Here is a 15,785-nt window from a genome sequence, read left to right on the forward strand (position 1 = left end):
TTTTTAAATGTAGTATTAATTGGATTTATATTATTGTTCTGTTTTTGTATAGGCTGTGAGCCGCCCCGAGTCCTTGGAGAGGGGTGGCATGCAAATCCAATTAAATAAATAAATAAATCAACTGGAAGTTCGGGAAAACACACTTCCGGTTTGCCGTTGCGCTGTTTTTTGCACTCTAGAGGGTTTAGGGAAGCTCCGGAGTGCAAAAAACAGCACAACCGGCAAACCGGAAATTCGGAAAAACGCACTTCCGGTTTGTCAATTGTGCTGTTTTTTGCACTCCGGGGCTTCAGGAAGCTTCCCCGAATCCTCGGAAGTGCAAAAAACAGCACCACAGCAAACCAGAAGTGTGTTTTTTCCCGAACTTCCGGTTTGTCCATTAGGCAATTTTTTTTGCCTCTGGGGCTTCAGGGAAGCATGCCAATTGCCGCGGGCCACCATATTCCCCATCACGGTCTTAAACCATCCTTTGAGTGGACTTCAAATTGCTGTCGTTGCCAAAAAATGCTCAAAGCTAAACGGTCAGGCGGAGCTCCTCTAAAATAATTGTGTTTAAGCTCTCCTGGCAGGCAAGGAAAACTTAACAACGGTGAAGAAAAACACTTTTTACAACTGCCTTGATTTCAGCCAAGGCAGTGGGCCCTGATTTATCGGAGACAGCCCCTGGATTTATTAGCCTTATGCTAGCTAGAAAGTTTGCCAAGAAGAAGGAAGTGTTATATTTTCCTCTCTCCCAAATTAGTGGAGAGACTGAATATCCCAAATTGTGTGCGCGTTTTTCTTTTAGACAAATGCGTTAGAAAACAGCACGCACAAGAGAGATACTTTTCACATAAAGCAACTGTAAAAAGAAAAGAAAAGTAAAGTAAAGTAAAGAAGTAAAGTAAAGTAAAGTAAAGTAAAGTAAAGTAAAGTAAAGTAAAGTAAAGTAAAGTAAAGTAAAGTAAAGTAAAGTAAAGTAAAGTAAAGTAAAGTAAAGTAAAGTAAAGTAAAGTAAAGTAAAGTAAAGTAAAGTAAAGTAAAGTAAAGTAAAGTAAAGTAAAGTAAAGAGAAATGTCTACGGATAGTCTCAATCATCCAATCAATCAGAATGGAGCTGAAAGGGACCTTGGAGGTCTTCTAGACTACCCCCCCTGCTCAAAAAGGAGACCCTAGACCATTTCAGACAAGGGGCTGTCCAGTCTTTTCTTCAAAGGAAATGCTGTTAAAATCTGCCTTTTCTGGCAGGCCTGAAATTAGGATTGACTGCAAATATTTACTGATCCCTCACCTCCTGGACATAAAGTGTTTCAACTCCTACCCTTAAAACGTCGCTACAGAGCACCGCGCACCAAGACAATACCCGGGGAAGGCGAAAACAGCTTCCCCTGCACACCGGAGGCAATGTGAAAATGCAAAGAGCTACTGGGGAAAAATTAGAAACTGGTTAGAAGAAATCTTAGGGGGAAAAATGGGGAAAGGATTTACGGTTAGTGATTTCTGACAGTCTCCAAACGGGTGAACAATACGGTCAGGCGATAGGGAGAGCGAGTAGAATGCTTGGCTGCATAGCTAGAGGTATAACAAGCAGGAAGGGGGAGATTGTGATTCCACTGTATAGAGCGCTGGTGAGATCCCATTTGGAAGACTGTGTTCAGTTCTGGAGACCTCACCGACAAAAAGATATGGATGAAATTGAACAGGTCCAAAGATGGACTACAAAAATGGTGGAAGGTCTTAAGCATAAAACACATCAGGAAAGACTGAATGAACTCAATCCGTAGAGTCTGGAGGACAGAAGGGAAAGGGGTGGTGGTGTTGAAACATTTAAATATGTTAAAGGGTTAAATAAGGTTCAGGAGGGAAGTGTTTTTAATAGGAAAGTGAACACAAGAACAAGGGGGCCCAACCTGAGGTTAGTTGGGGAAAAGATCAGAAGCAACATGAGAAAATATTATTTGACTGAAAGAGTAGTAGATGCTTGGAACAAACTTCCAGCAGACGTGGTTGGTAAATCCACAGTAACTGAATTTAAACATGCCTGGGATAAACATAGATCCATCCTAAGATAAAATACAGGAAATAGTACAAGGGCAGACTAGAGGGACCAGGAGGTCTTTTTCTGCCATCAATCTTCTATCTTTCTATGCTCCTATATAACACAGAATTGCTACACAAACGTCCAAAGTTTTTAAACGTCTTTTGTTTTGTGTGTTATGTACAGTAGTCCCTCGCTATACCGCGCTTCACCTACTGCGCCTTCACTTCATCGCGGGTTTCTGAGGAAGTCGATCGGCAGATTTAAACAGCCCGCCGAACTCGATCGGCAGGTTTTTTAAAAAAAAAAAAATATCTAAAATTGTAAATACTGTATTTAAATACTGTATCTAAAATAAATACTGTGTGGGAAGGGTTTATAAACACTTAAAACAATGAAAACTTACCAAACAATTACAATATAAATACTTAAATAAGTACTATCAGTCGATAAATTCCCCATTGCGGATTTCACCTATAGCGGCCAGGTCTGGAACGTAACACCAGCGATAGGTGAGGGACTACTGTATATACATATCTGCATAAATAAAACTTTTTGTAATTTCGGTGAAGAAATGAAGAAGATAAACTCCAGGTCCTTACCTCATCATCTTTGTACCACGAGAGGTTCTCGGCAGTCAGGACAAACCAGTATTCCTTGGAGCCGCCTTTCATGATGCCAATGTTGTTGATCGTGAGCCAACCCTTGCGGATCACCTGAGGTCACCAAAACGCACCAGAGTCATGAATGCCGGTCAAAGACACAGATCAACACACAACAGAGCTGCACCACGCCACACCAAACACAACAAAAGCGGCAGGATTGGGCCGAGAAGGTTTTCCGTAGAACACAACTCAAGCCAACGATCTGAGATTAGTGATGTGAACTCTTGGGGGGCGAAATCTGGAAAAGCTTTAAGGGAAATAACACCCCCCACTTCCCGGCTGTTTCATCCTCCCCCCACCCACCCCCCGTCTAAAACAGGAACATTTTTGCAAAATTATGCAATGCATGCAGCCGTATTTGCATAGTCAGGGTTATTGATTAAGCAGGGAAAAGGAAAAGAATGAGAAACGAAAGGGTTAATAAGCAACTACGGTAAGTTTAGTTTATTAACGAAGTTAATGAATAATTAAGCAAGGACAGTGCTGGGAAACAGAGAAACGGTGTCCCTTCTGCTTGTGCTGTGCGAACCTATGAAAGATCCTCACAGCTGGGCCCTGGACATGTTAACACCATGAACTTCAGATTAGGATCATGTTCTCCACCTATCTAAAGATTGACTGGTTGGGTTCATCACTTTCCATAACCTCCACAACTACTCTGGAACAGGTCTGAGGTTTCCTAAGAGGGCGGCCTTCAAAAGGTCAGAGGTCAACCACTAGGAGCTCCAGAAAAGATGGCTATGGACCACGCTCACTGGAGAGAGTGACCATTGCCCGCTGCAGCTCTCCAGAACTCTGCTGAAGAAGTCCCATCTCAAGCTACTAGAGCCGTGTTGGTGAACCTATGGACCCCTATCTGAGGACAACTGAGGCTTTGCCCTAGTGCAGTGATGGTGAACCTATGACACGGGTGCCAATGGTGGAATGCAGAGCCATATCAGCTGGCACATCTGCGGGCACAGGCGGCACGCGAGACTTTGCTCTAGCTCAGCTCCAATGCATATGAATGCCAGCCAGCTAATTTTTGACTCGCACAGAGGCTCTGGGAGGGCGTGTTTGGCTTCCAGAGAGCCTCCAGGGCTAGGGGAGAGCATTTTTATCCTCCCCCAGCTCCAGGGAAGCCTTTGAAGCCTGCAGAGGGCAAAACACGAGCCTACTAGGCCCACCAGAAGTTGTGAAACCGGACATGTCCATTCTCCAGAGGGCCTCCAGGGCCCGGGGGAAGCTGGTTTTGGCCTCCCCAGGCATTGAATTATGGATATGGGCACTCGTGCATGCATGATAGCGCAAAGCCACACTCTTTTGGCACCCAAGGTAAACAATGTTCATCATCACTGCCCTAGTGTCAGCCAGTTGACGTTTGGCCTTCTAAAGAATGGGGGAGGCCATTCTAAAGAATGGGGGAGTCTCCAGAGCCTGTGGAGGGCGTACAATGGACCCAATGGGCCTATTGGAAGGTCATTTTCCGAACTTCTGGTATGTCCATTGGGCTCACTTTTCATCCTCTACAGCAGGGGTCTCTAACTTTGGAAACTTTAAGACTTGTGGACTTCAACTCTCAGCTGGCTGAGTAATTCTGGGAGTTGAAGTCCACAAGTCTTAAAGTTGCCAAGGTTGGAGACCCCTGCTCTACAGGCACTGGAGGCTTTCCTAAAGTCTGTGGAGGGTGAAAAATGGCCCAACGGGCCTTCTGGAAGTCTTCAGTGAGGCCTACACACGTGCGTCGCGGGGGGAGTGTGTGGGGTTGTGTGCACATGTACGAGGTGAAGGCATTGAATTATGGATGGGGCACAGGCGCACACATCTTTTTGGCACCCGAGCAAAAAAGTTTCGCCATCACTATACTAGAGGTTCATATGTAATAAACTGGGCACCACAGGGCCCAAATCTTTGCATCTACTCCTATCCTTTGCACAGTGATCTCAGGACACAACTATTTTTGGATGCCGGAACACAAATGACATTGATTTGGAAATGTGTGTTCTTTTTTTCCCATGTCTATCACCCTAAATCAGTGATGGTGAACTGTGGCACACAGAGCCATATCTGCGGGCACGCAAGACGTTGCCCTATCTCGGCTCCAGTGCACATACGTGTGCCGGCCACCTGATTTTCCGCCTTCTTTTCGGCCATTTTTGCCTCCTAAGGCCTGGGGATGGCAAAAAACAGCCCAAAGGACCAACCAGAAATTCGTTTCCAAACGTCCGGTTGGGCCCTTTGGCTGTTTTTTTTTTTTTGTCATCCCCAGGCTTCAGGAAGCTTCCCTCAATCCTGGGGACAGTGAAAAATGGCCCAAACAGCCCAACTGAAATTTGTTTCTGAACATCCGGTTGGCCTGTTGGGCCATTTTTCGTTCTCCTCAGGCTTCAGGAGTCTTTACTTAACTCTGAGCAGAGTGAAAAACAGTACAACAGGGCTACCGGATGTCTGGAGGCTTCAGTGAGGCCTGTACACATGCGTCGGAAAGGTGGGATTTTAAACTCGCATTTTTGCAATTCCCTCCACATTTCTCTGATTCCGCCTGCAGTGTCCAAAATGGATAAACCCTTGTCCAATTCGAATATACTGCTCAAAAAAATAAATAAATAAATGGAACACTTAAACAACAGAATATAACTCCAAGTAAAGGAAACTTCTGTGAAATCAAACTGTCCACTTAGGAAGCAACATTGATTGACAATCCATTTCACATGCTGTTGTGCACATTCAACTTTGTACAGAACAAAGTTATTCAATGAAAATATTTCATTCAATCAGATCTAGGATGTTGTTCTTTGAGTGTTCCCTTGATTTTTTTTTTGAGCAGTGTATTTTCCATTCCTTATTTCTTTTTCCCAAGAAAACCTGCGTCGGATTGGGCGTCTTTCTCCTCCCTGTTTTGTCTGCATATTTTCTGGAGGTTCGAAAATTAGTATTTTTATTAGCCACAAACGATGAGTGGCGATTTTATTTCTCTCCCCACCCCCGCCCTTACTCACCAGGATCTCATCCTGAAAAAAGAAGAGCAGCACCAGCAGAGACAACAGGAGCAAAGAAAGGAAAAATTATTACTGAAAAAGCAAAAACAAGCCATTGGAAGGAAGCAGCTGTGCGCACCAAACGTGTGTGTATATATATATACATAGAGAGAGAGACACACACACAAATGCATAGAAGTTTTCGTAGATTTTCACAAGGATATGCATGTAGATTGTTCTGAGTTTGGGTTTTTCCCCGTGTAATATTTTGAGTGTCTTTGCGATGTTGCGGCGAAATCACATTCGCCATCATCAGGCTGAAGTTATTGGCTTCATGATGCTTTGAATATGTTTACATGGCATCGGACCAAAATACCCTACATGGTCTTGGACCAGAATACCTACGGGATGGCCTGTTGTCACACGAATCCCAGTGGCCGATTAGGTCCCACAGAGTCGGCCTTCTCCGGGTCCCGTTGACTAAACAATGCCGTCTGGCGGGACCTAGGGGAAGAGCCTTTTCTTGTGGTGGCCCCGGCACTCTGGAATCAGCTCCCCCAAGAGATTTGAACTGCCCCCACCCTTCTTGCCTTCCACAAGATGTTAAAGACCCATTTATGTCACCGTTTCCTACTTTCTGACCAGTAAGATCTGAGTATGGCATGATTGTGTAGTATTGATTGTTTTTAATGTTTAGGGGTTTCTTAACTTAGTTTTTTCCTAATTATTAGATTTGTATTAGACTGTACTGTATTGCTATTCTGTTGTGAGCTGCCCCGAGTCCTCGGAAAGAGGCGGCATACAAATCTAATAAATTATTATTATTATTATTATTATTATTATTATTATTATTATTATTATTATTATCAATACAACACAGCAAACAAGATCACTATGCTGGATTTCGTATTTTATCACCAGCTGGGCGCTTCCCAAGCAACTAGGACTGCGTGATGTAGCGGCGAATTATGTTTGCCGATCCCAGTAAAGCGGCCTTTTGCAATGGATAGATGGAGATTTTGTCAGTTCCGATGGGTTTCAAATGTCCGCTGAGATCCTTTGGCACTGGGACCACTTTCACTGGCTTATGCCAGAGTCGTTGCAGCTCGATTTTTAGATCTTCATATTTAAATAATTTCTCTAGCTGCTTCTCCTCGATTCTGCTGTCTCCTGGGATTGCGATGTTAATGATCCATGCTTTCTTTTTCTCATTATTATTATTATTATTATTATTATTATTATTATTATTTCAATGCAACACAGCAAACAAGATCACTATGCTGGATTTCGTATTATTATTATTATTATTATTATTATTATTATTATTATTATTATTAAATATTCAAAGCAGCACGAAGCCAATAACTTCAGCCTGATGATGGTGAATGTGATTTCACCGAAACATCGCAAAGACACTCAAAATATTATACGGGGAAAAACCCAAACACAGAACAATCTAAATGCATAGATGTATATACACACATATACAGATGGCTTTCCTGATTTGATTCCAAGGAATGTGGGCACCATTATTGGGTTCCTACCGATGCGCTTGGCGCTATCATACTGGTAGTGAAAATGAAGCTGCGCACACAGCTCTGGGTGGCCGGTGGGATAGTAGGTGCACCCGTGCAAGATTTGGCTTCTGAGCATGCGCAGAAAACCAAATGTCACGCAAGGACAATCAGGTGTGCGAGATTTTGCCGATTTTCAGCAATTTTTTTTGCTTCTGCACATCAAAATTGTAGAAATCTTGTCCATGTCCTCACACAATACAGTGATACCTCATCTTACAAACTTAATTGGTTCCGGGACGAGGTTTGTACAGTGCAAAGTTTGTAAGACAAAACAATGTTTCCCATAGGAATCAATGGAAAAGCGATTAATGTGTGCAAGCCCAAAACTCACCCCTTTTGCCAGCCGAAGTGCCCGTTTTTGCGCTGCTGGGATTCCCCTGAGGCTCCCCTCCATGGGAAATCCCACCTCCGAACTTCCGTGTTTTTGCAATGCTGCGATTTCACTGAGGCTCCCCTCGCTGGGAAACCCCACCTCCGGACTTCCGTTGCCAGCGAAGCGCCCGTTTTTGCGCTGCTGGGATTCTCCTGCAGCATTGCAAAAACACGGAAGTCCGGAGATGGTGTTTCCCATGGAGGGGAGCCTCAGGGGAATCCCAGAAGCACAAAAACGGGCGCTTCGCTGGCAACAGAAGTCCAGAGGCGGAGCATCCCAGTGGCGGCAGCTTGGGTTTGTAAGGTGAAAATAGAGAGGCAAAAAAATCTTAAACCCTGGGTTTGTATCTCGAAAGGTTTGTATGATGAGGGGTTTGTAAGATGAGGTTTCACTATATTTGGCTTCCTGTTCATGTGCAGAAGCCAATGGGGTCGCCCGCCTGCCCATGATCTGGAGCTGCGCGCACAACTGCACCAGTAGTGGTGGCGACAAAGAACTCCCACCTGGACAGCATCACAATATTCACACTTCCAATGAAGATGATGGGAACTGTAGTCTCAAAACCTTTGGAGGATGCTGACGACTGGAGATGTTTTGCTCGAACCAAAAAACTCAAAAAAATTTTTTTAAAAAAATTGCTCATACTGCAAAAAGGAAATTTTGCTTAAGTTAAAAAGGAAGAAGAAAAGAAGAAAGAAGAAAAAAATTAAGCAGACGCTGCAGTGGTGGGTTGCTCCCGGTTCCCCAGATGTGTGCAGGAAGCGAAATCTTGCGAGGGAACCCACGTGTGTGTGAGATTGTGGTGATCTCGGACATTAACACCCTTGAAAATGTCCAAAGATACTTCACCAGAAGAGCCCTTCACTCCTCCACTTGAAACAGAATACCCTACGAAACTAGACTTACAATCCTGGGTCTAGAAAGCTTAGAACTAAAACGCCTTAAACATGATCTAAGTATTGCCCACAAAATTATATGTTGCAACGTCCTGCCTGTCGGCGACTACTTCAGCTTCAACCACAACAACACAAGAGCACACAACAGATTTAAACTTAATATTAACTGCTCCAAACTTGACTGTAAAAATACAACTTCAGTAACCTAACCAAGTTGTTGAAGCGTGGAACTCATTACTGGACTCTGTAGTGTCATCCCGTATCCCCCAACATTTTATCCTTAGACTGTCCACGGTTGACCTCTCCAGATTCCTAAGATGTCAGTAAGGAGCGTGCATAAGTACACTAGAGTGTCTTCCGTCCCCTGTCCTATTACTCTCCTACATCTCCTATATCTTTTTCTATTCCTATATCTTCTCTTCTATTCTTTCATTGATATATTTTGTTCCTATAGCTTCTCTTCTATTCTTTCATTGATATATTTTATTCCTATATCTTCTCTTCTATTCTTTCATTGATATATTTTATTCCTATATCTTCTCTTCTATTCTTTCATTGGTATATTTTAGTCTTATATCTTCTCTTCTATTCTTTCATTGATATATTTTATTCCTATATCTTCTCTTCTATTCTTTCATAGATATATTTTATTCCTATATCTTCTCTTCTATTCTTTCATTGATATATTTTATTCCTATATCTTCTCTTCTATTCTTTCATTGATATATTTTAATCCTATATATTCTCTTCTATTCTTTCATTGATATATTTTACTACGAATATATCCTCTATAACCTTCATTGTGTATTTTACTGCAAGTATATCCACTATAACCTTCATTGTGTAATGGACAAAATCAATCAATCAATCAATAAAATAAATATTTTTTTGTGTGTGCGCATCCCCTCGGGAGATTTTGCTTCCCACGCAGGCGATAGAAGCAAAACTATGGTGGAACGCGCACCCGCAGTTGGAGCGAAGCTGCTCGTACTATCAGTGCGACACCCTTTACCGTTCCGGTAGGAACCCATTACCGCAGGAGGTGAAATCCAACATCGGTGGTAAACCACCAGATTTTTACCGACAAGTCTGCTAATTTCAATTTGAGTTTCCATTCAATCTCTCAATTTCTCCCTTCCCAAAGCTACAAAGTGGATTTTTTTTAAAAAAGTGGGATGGGCGGGGAGAAGGTAAGGTGGCCATCCAAATTTCTTCCATCTTCACAACACTGCTGACCAACCATCCGCTTCCAAATCCTATCTATGGTATTGAAAAAATTGGGCCAAAACGGGAGCCGATGGATGGCCAATGCATAGGAAACCAAACTTATCTACGTAGATGACACACGATCCACATCGGCCAACATCCACAAGCATCCAATCATGCCGTGTAACAGGGAAGACCACTGGCTTTCAATTATTGGGGGATTCTTACCTGATTCCCAGCTGTTTTCTTCTTGCTCATTTGACTGCTCCTCTGCTGAGCACTGCAAAACAGAATTTTTTATATATATATATATAAAAACATATATATATATATTTAACATATATATATATATATATATATATATATATATATATATATATATATATGGCAAAGGTTGCAGGTTCAAGTCCCAGTGGGTATGGCTAGCTGATGAGGCCAAAATAAGGCCGAAATAGATCTATCCTAGTCTCCCTTAATTTTCAAATTCAGCTTAAACATGTGACACATACAGATAGAATTGTCGGCTATCAATAAAATTAACTGCCTTGGAAATGGCCCTGGGTTGGGCCGAGAGGCAAAAAAGGAGCTGTGATGTTCCTTCAATATACCAGGGTGATTCGACACAAAATGTAACCCTTCCCTGGTACAGAGCTGAAGGGATTGGATACTGTAGCCTAGAGGATAATTCTCTGCCTTACAAGGCAAAGGTTGCAGGTTCAAGTCCCAGTGGGTATGGCTAGCTGATGAGGCCAAAATAAGGCCGAAATAGATCTATCCTAGTCTCCCTTAATTTTCAAATTCAGCTTAAACATGTGACATATATATATATATATATAACAACTCAATATAACTCCGAGTAAATCAAACTTTTGACAAATCAATTTCAGATGCTGTCGTGCACATTTAACTTTGTACAGAACAAAGCATTCAATGAGAATATTTCATTCATTCAGATCTAGGATGTGTTCTTTGAGTGTCCCCTTTGTTTTTTCGAGCAGTGTATATTAATTTCAGAAGACTTCCGGTGGCTCACGGCTACGTAAAAACACAACAATGCTAAGAAAGGATAAGAAAATATATTTAAAAATTAAAAACATTGCATAGCCTTTGGAAAACCCAAATGTGCTTTTTCAAAAGGCAAATAAGTGAGGACAAATCAAGGGAAATATTTCTTCACCCAGAGGGTTGTTGGTTTATGGAATTCACTCCAAGAAGAGGTCGTGACAGCTGTCAGCCTTGATAGCTTCAAGGCAGGATTAGACAGATTCATGGATGCCAAGTGTATCATAGGTGGTTATTGAAATGGATGTCCAATTGCTGCTTCTATGTTGGTTGAGGCAGGCAGGATTCCCTTGGGTCCCATTTGTTGGGGGTCAGGGGAAAGGTAGAGTTTTGCCTTCTCTTTCTGCTCAAGATCCCCATGGACAATTGGTGGGCCACTGTGGGAACAGAATGCTGGACTCAATGGGCTTTGGCCTGATTCAGCAGGGTTCTTCTTATGTTCTTAGGTTCTTAAATGGACTTTCTTTGTTTTCCTTTGAAGATGTTTTGGTTCTCATCTAAGAAGCTTCTTCAGTTCTGCAGAAGGACTTTCCCTTTCCTTGAAGACATTTCGCTTCTCATCCAGGAGGGACAGATTCCCGATTCTGCCACTACCTGTGCGCTGCAGGCATAGTTTTGCTTCTGCTGCGGGCTGGGTGCGTATCCCAGCGAGATTTCGCTTCTGCGCATGTGTGCGAGAGAATATTTGGCATTTATTTACTTCCGTGCATGTGCGGAAGCAAAAAAAAATCACCAATATCTCACTTGCACATGCGTTCCCTCACCAGATTTTGCCTCCTGCGGCATGTGTGAAAGCAAAAAAATCGCTGAAATATTGCATGCGCACTCATCCCCTTGCGAGAATTTGCTTTCTGCGCATGCTCAGGAGCAAAGTCTTGCTGGGACGTGCCCACACACCTGCAGCAGAAGCAAAGCTGCACATGCTCAGGAGCAAAGTCTTGCTGGGACGTGCCCACACACCTGCAGCAGAAGCAAAGCTGCACATGCTCAGGAGCAAAGTCTCGCTGGGACGTGCCCACACACCTGCAGCAGAAGCAAAGCTGCACATGCTCAGGAGCAAAGTCTTGCTGGGATGTGCCCACACACCTGCAGCAGAAGCAAAGCTGCACATGCTCAGGAGCAAAGTCTCGCTGGGATGTGCCCACGCACCTGCAGCAGAAGCAAAGCTGCACATGCTCGGGAGCAAAGTCTCGCTGGGACGTGCCCACACACCTGCAGCAGAAGCAAAGCTGCACATGCTCAGGAGCAAAGTCTCGCTGGGATGTGCCCACACACCTGCAGCAGAAGCAAAGCTGCACATGCTCAGGAGCAAAGTCTTGCTGGGATGTGCCCACGCACCTGCAGCAGAAGCAAAGCTGCACATGCTCAGGAGCAAAGTCTTGCTGGGATGTGCCCACGCACCTGCAGCAGAAGCAAAGCTGCACATGCTCAGGAGCAAAGTCTTGCTGGGATGTGCCCACGCACCTGCAGCAGAAGCAAAGCTGCACATGCTCAGGAGCAAAGTCTTGCTGGGACGTGCCCAAACACCCACTACCGGTTGGTGCGCACAAGGTTCTGCGCAAAAGCATTCCGGGTGGGTGGGTGGAGCTTCCCGCTTCTGGTTCTACTGGTTCTAAGAACCGGGCCGAACCGGGAGCAACCCACTGCTGTTTTCATCCAAGAGGCTTCTTCAGTTCCCCAGGAGGGAACTGGGCTTTCTTTTTTCTTGAAGACGTTTCACTTCTCACCCAAGAAGCTTCTTTAGTTCTGACTGAAGAAGCTTCTTTGGATGGGAAGCGAAACCTCTACAAGGAAAAACGAAGTCCAGTGGCCTTTTGGAAAAGCACCTTTGGGACCATCATGACCTGGATGATTGAGAATCTCCACAGCACGAGTGAAATCCAGCAGGTTCTGACAGGTTCTGGAGAACTGGTAGCGGGGATTTTGAGTAGTCCGGAGAACCGGTAGTAGGAATTTTGAATAGTTCAGAGAAACGGTAGTGGGAACTTTGAGTAGTTCAGAGAACCGGTAGTGGGAACTTTGAGTAGTTTGGAGAACTGGCAGTGGGAATTTTGAGTAGTCCGGAGAACCAGTAGTGGGAACTTTGAGTAGTTCAGAGAACCGGTAGTGGGAATTTTGAGTAGTTCGGAGAACTGGCAGCGGGAATTTTGATTAGTCCAGAGAACCAGTAGTGGGAATTTTGATTAGTCCAGAGAACTAGCGGCGGGAATTTTGAGTAGTCCGGAGAACCAGTAGTAGGAATTTTGAATAGTTCAGAGAACCGCTGGGGGGAATTTTGAGTAGTTCAGAGAACTGGTAGCGGGGATTTTGAGTAGTCCGGAGAACCGGTAGTAGGAATTTTGAATAGTTCAGAGAACCGGTAGTGGGAATTTTAAGTAGTTCAGAGAACTGGCGGCGGGAATTTTGAGTAGTCCGGAGAACCGGTAGCGGGAATTTTGAGTAGTTCGGAGAATTGGCAAATACCACCTCTGGCTAGCCCCAGAGTAGGGTGGGAATGGGGATTTTAGGTATCCTTCCCCTGCCACGCCCACCAAGCCACACCCACAGAACTGGTAGTAAAAGAAATGGATTTCACCACTGCTCCATAGCCCTCTGGAAAAGGAGTGTTTTCAACTTTTCCCCACAAGGCTGATAGCAAAACAGAGTTAACGTCTGGGTGAAATTTGTCAAGAAGGACAAATTCAACCCCAAAAAGAAGGGGCTAAAGTCATCGCATTGAATCAAGTTTTCACTTACTTGGCGAATCCAATGAAGTCTTCATGGTTGGTGTTCATGTAGGCCAATTCAATGTCTATCAGGAGCATGACCTGTAAATGAGAACCATGCCAAAAGAGAAAGGAAGCATTTGAGATATCTCAAAACGACCTTCATCAACATCTCGACACTAAGCTCATGGTTACGAACACCAGAATACTGCATCGGTGAGTCTTCTGCTCCTGTAAACCATAGGGAGGGGGATTATGGGAGTTGGAGTATAGCTTGTCTGAAGGTTCTCCAGAAAATTGGGTTTTGTTGGGGGAGAAGAACTCCATATGAAAAACTGCCCAAAGGATCCCTCTGGAAAAAGGCAATTGGGGGGCTACAGAAGTGGGAAGCTCATTAAAATTAAAATAAAAAAATTAATGTACAGTGTTCCCTTGAGTTTCGCGGGGGATACGTTCCAAGACTGCCCGCGAAAGTCAAATTTCCGTGAAGTGGAGACGCTCCCTTCCTTCCTCCCCCTCCCTCCTCCATTCCTGGTTTTACTTACTCCAGAACCCGCAGGGTCAACGAGGCGGCAAGCTAGGGGCTTTGCTGCGCTCGCTGCCGGTGTTTCCCATGGCGGCGGCGGCGGCACCGGTGGTCAGGGTCAGGGCAGGGGAAGGGAAAGCTCATGGTAAGAAGTATCCAGGCCAGGAACTCGAAGCTGGGATTCCAGGCCAGTCAACTGGGAGGTCAGACGCTACCACTAAGGGAGACGGCTTAGGTGGGTGGAGGAAAAAGAGGTGGCGGCGGCGAGTGGTAGTGAGCGGCGGCGGCAGAAAAAGAGGCAGCCGCGCCCTTTGGTGCTTGAGGTGGCACTGAGCTGTGGGCGGAGGCTACTGGAGGGTTGTGACGGGCCCAACGCAAGCCATCCCCGCGATTAGCGCGCACCCCCTGACCCAACAATGCCCTCAGCTCCTCCCCCCTCGGGCAAGTTAGGGTGGTCCTGTCCGCCCGCAAGACTCAGCTTTAAGTGGAGCGTACCAAAGCTCTGAGAATTAAAGGGGAGGGATCGGGAGGCTGGGGCGGAAGCGAAGCTTTTATTTAAAGCCGGACTGCTGGGGTGGGGGAGGAGGGAAAACCCGTGATGTTCCAAAAACTCGCGGAGTACTTTTTCCATTAATATTTTTTTGAAAACCCGTGGTATAGCCCTTCCGCGAAAGTCGGACCCGCGAAACTCAAGGGACCACTGTAAGTATGTTGTGAGCTACCCTGAGTCCCAGGAAAAGGGCGGCACAGAAATCAAATTAATAAATAATAAATAAAAATAAAATGTCTTCTTTTTTAACTGTATTATAAACAAAAACACTTTTTTTTTTAAACCATGGGAAGCTTCTCCAGATAGAACGTACCTGGTCTTTGGTCTTTCCTTCTCTGTCCCGGATGTGAGTGGTCACGATACGCTCCATCTCCTCCCGAAGGTGGGGATATTGGCTTAGCTGTATTGGAGTGGGGTGGAAATGGAGAGGGGGAAATGTCAACACAGATGGAAAACACACACCGACACTAGAGCTGGTATTCAGCTGATTCGGCCGAACTGGTAGTAGTGACCTGCAGGTAGGCCCGCCCACCCACCCAACGTATTTAGGCACATTTTGAAGCCGTGCGCATGCAGCACCATGCCCACAAGCAAAGCATATGCGCGGAAGGCCGCACGTATGACCGAAGCGAGTAGGGAAAGTAAATAAATACTACCTCTGCCCGACACCCTCCGGGAGTATTTGGCCAGGTTGTTGGAGGAGTGAGAAAGCAAGCGGGAAGAATATGGAAAGCTGGGGAGATGTTTTCCAATGTTCCACCAAGTTTGGAAGCTCTACCATAAGGCCCACGATAACCCTGCTTTCAGTCACAGCGGGCTTTGTTTTCAGCGGAGGACCAATCCATCCATCAGGGCTTGCCAATCATGGCGTAAGGCAGTGGTTCTCAACCTTTCTAATGCCGCGACCCCTTAATACAATTCCTCATGTTGTGATGAAGTCAAGTGCCAATTCTCCCAACAGAGCTTTGAGCTGATTGGCAGGAGGGTCAGAGGGACACACCCACTGTCAACGTCTGATTGGTCAGATTGTAAAAATATGTCCCAAGGTGCCAGAATAGAAGCTTTAGTTCCTAACACCAGGGGAAATGTCTTTTTCCATGTGGTCTTAGGCAACTCCTGTGAAGTGGACGTTCGACCCCCAAAGGGGTCCCGCCCGACCCCCAGGTTGAGAACCACTGGAGTACGGAATCACTATGTGGAGTGAGGCAGGCAAACTAGGCCTTAACCAATCAACCACGTTTCAGGGAACCG

General features: G+C 44.9%; 1 protein-coding gene across 4 annotated transcripts in view; it reads right to left on the reverse strand.

Moving 5' to 3' along the window:
* Nucleotides 1-15,785, reverse strand: part of DNM1 (dynamin 1) — a 130,070-nt gene that overhangs the window by 54,632 nt on the left and 59,653 nt on the right. For all 4 annotated transcript variants that reach the window (XR_011559693.1, XM_070758794.1, XM_070758795.1 and 1 more), the window contains exons 11-14: nucleotides 14,848-14,934; nucleotides 13,490-13,560; nucleotides 9,920-9,971; nucleotides 2,620-2,733 (exon numbers count right to left, since the gene is read on the reverse strand). Coding sequence is in view for 3 of the 4 variants with exons in the window: in XM_070758794.1 (XP_070614895.1) it covers nucleotides 2,620-2,733; nucleotides 9,920-9,971; nucleotides 13,490-13,560; nucleotides 14,848-14,934 (324 nt within the window). In the remaining variant the exon portion in view is untranslated. The remainder of the gene's footprint in view (nucleotides 1-2,619; nucleotides 2,734-9,919; nucleotides 9,972-13,489; nucleotides 13,561-14,847; nucleotides 14,935-15,785) is intronic.

This window comes from Erythrolamprus reginae, chromosome 8 (assembly GCF_031021105.1).
Source record: "Erythrolamprus reginae isolate rEryReg1 chromosome 8, rEryReg1.hap1, whole genome shotgun sequence".
In the NCBI taxonomy this organism is placed as follows: Eukaryota; Metazoa; Chordata; class Lepidosauria; order Squamata; family Dipsadidae; genus Erythrolamprus; species Erythrolamprus reginae.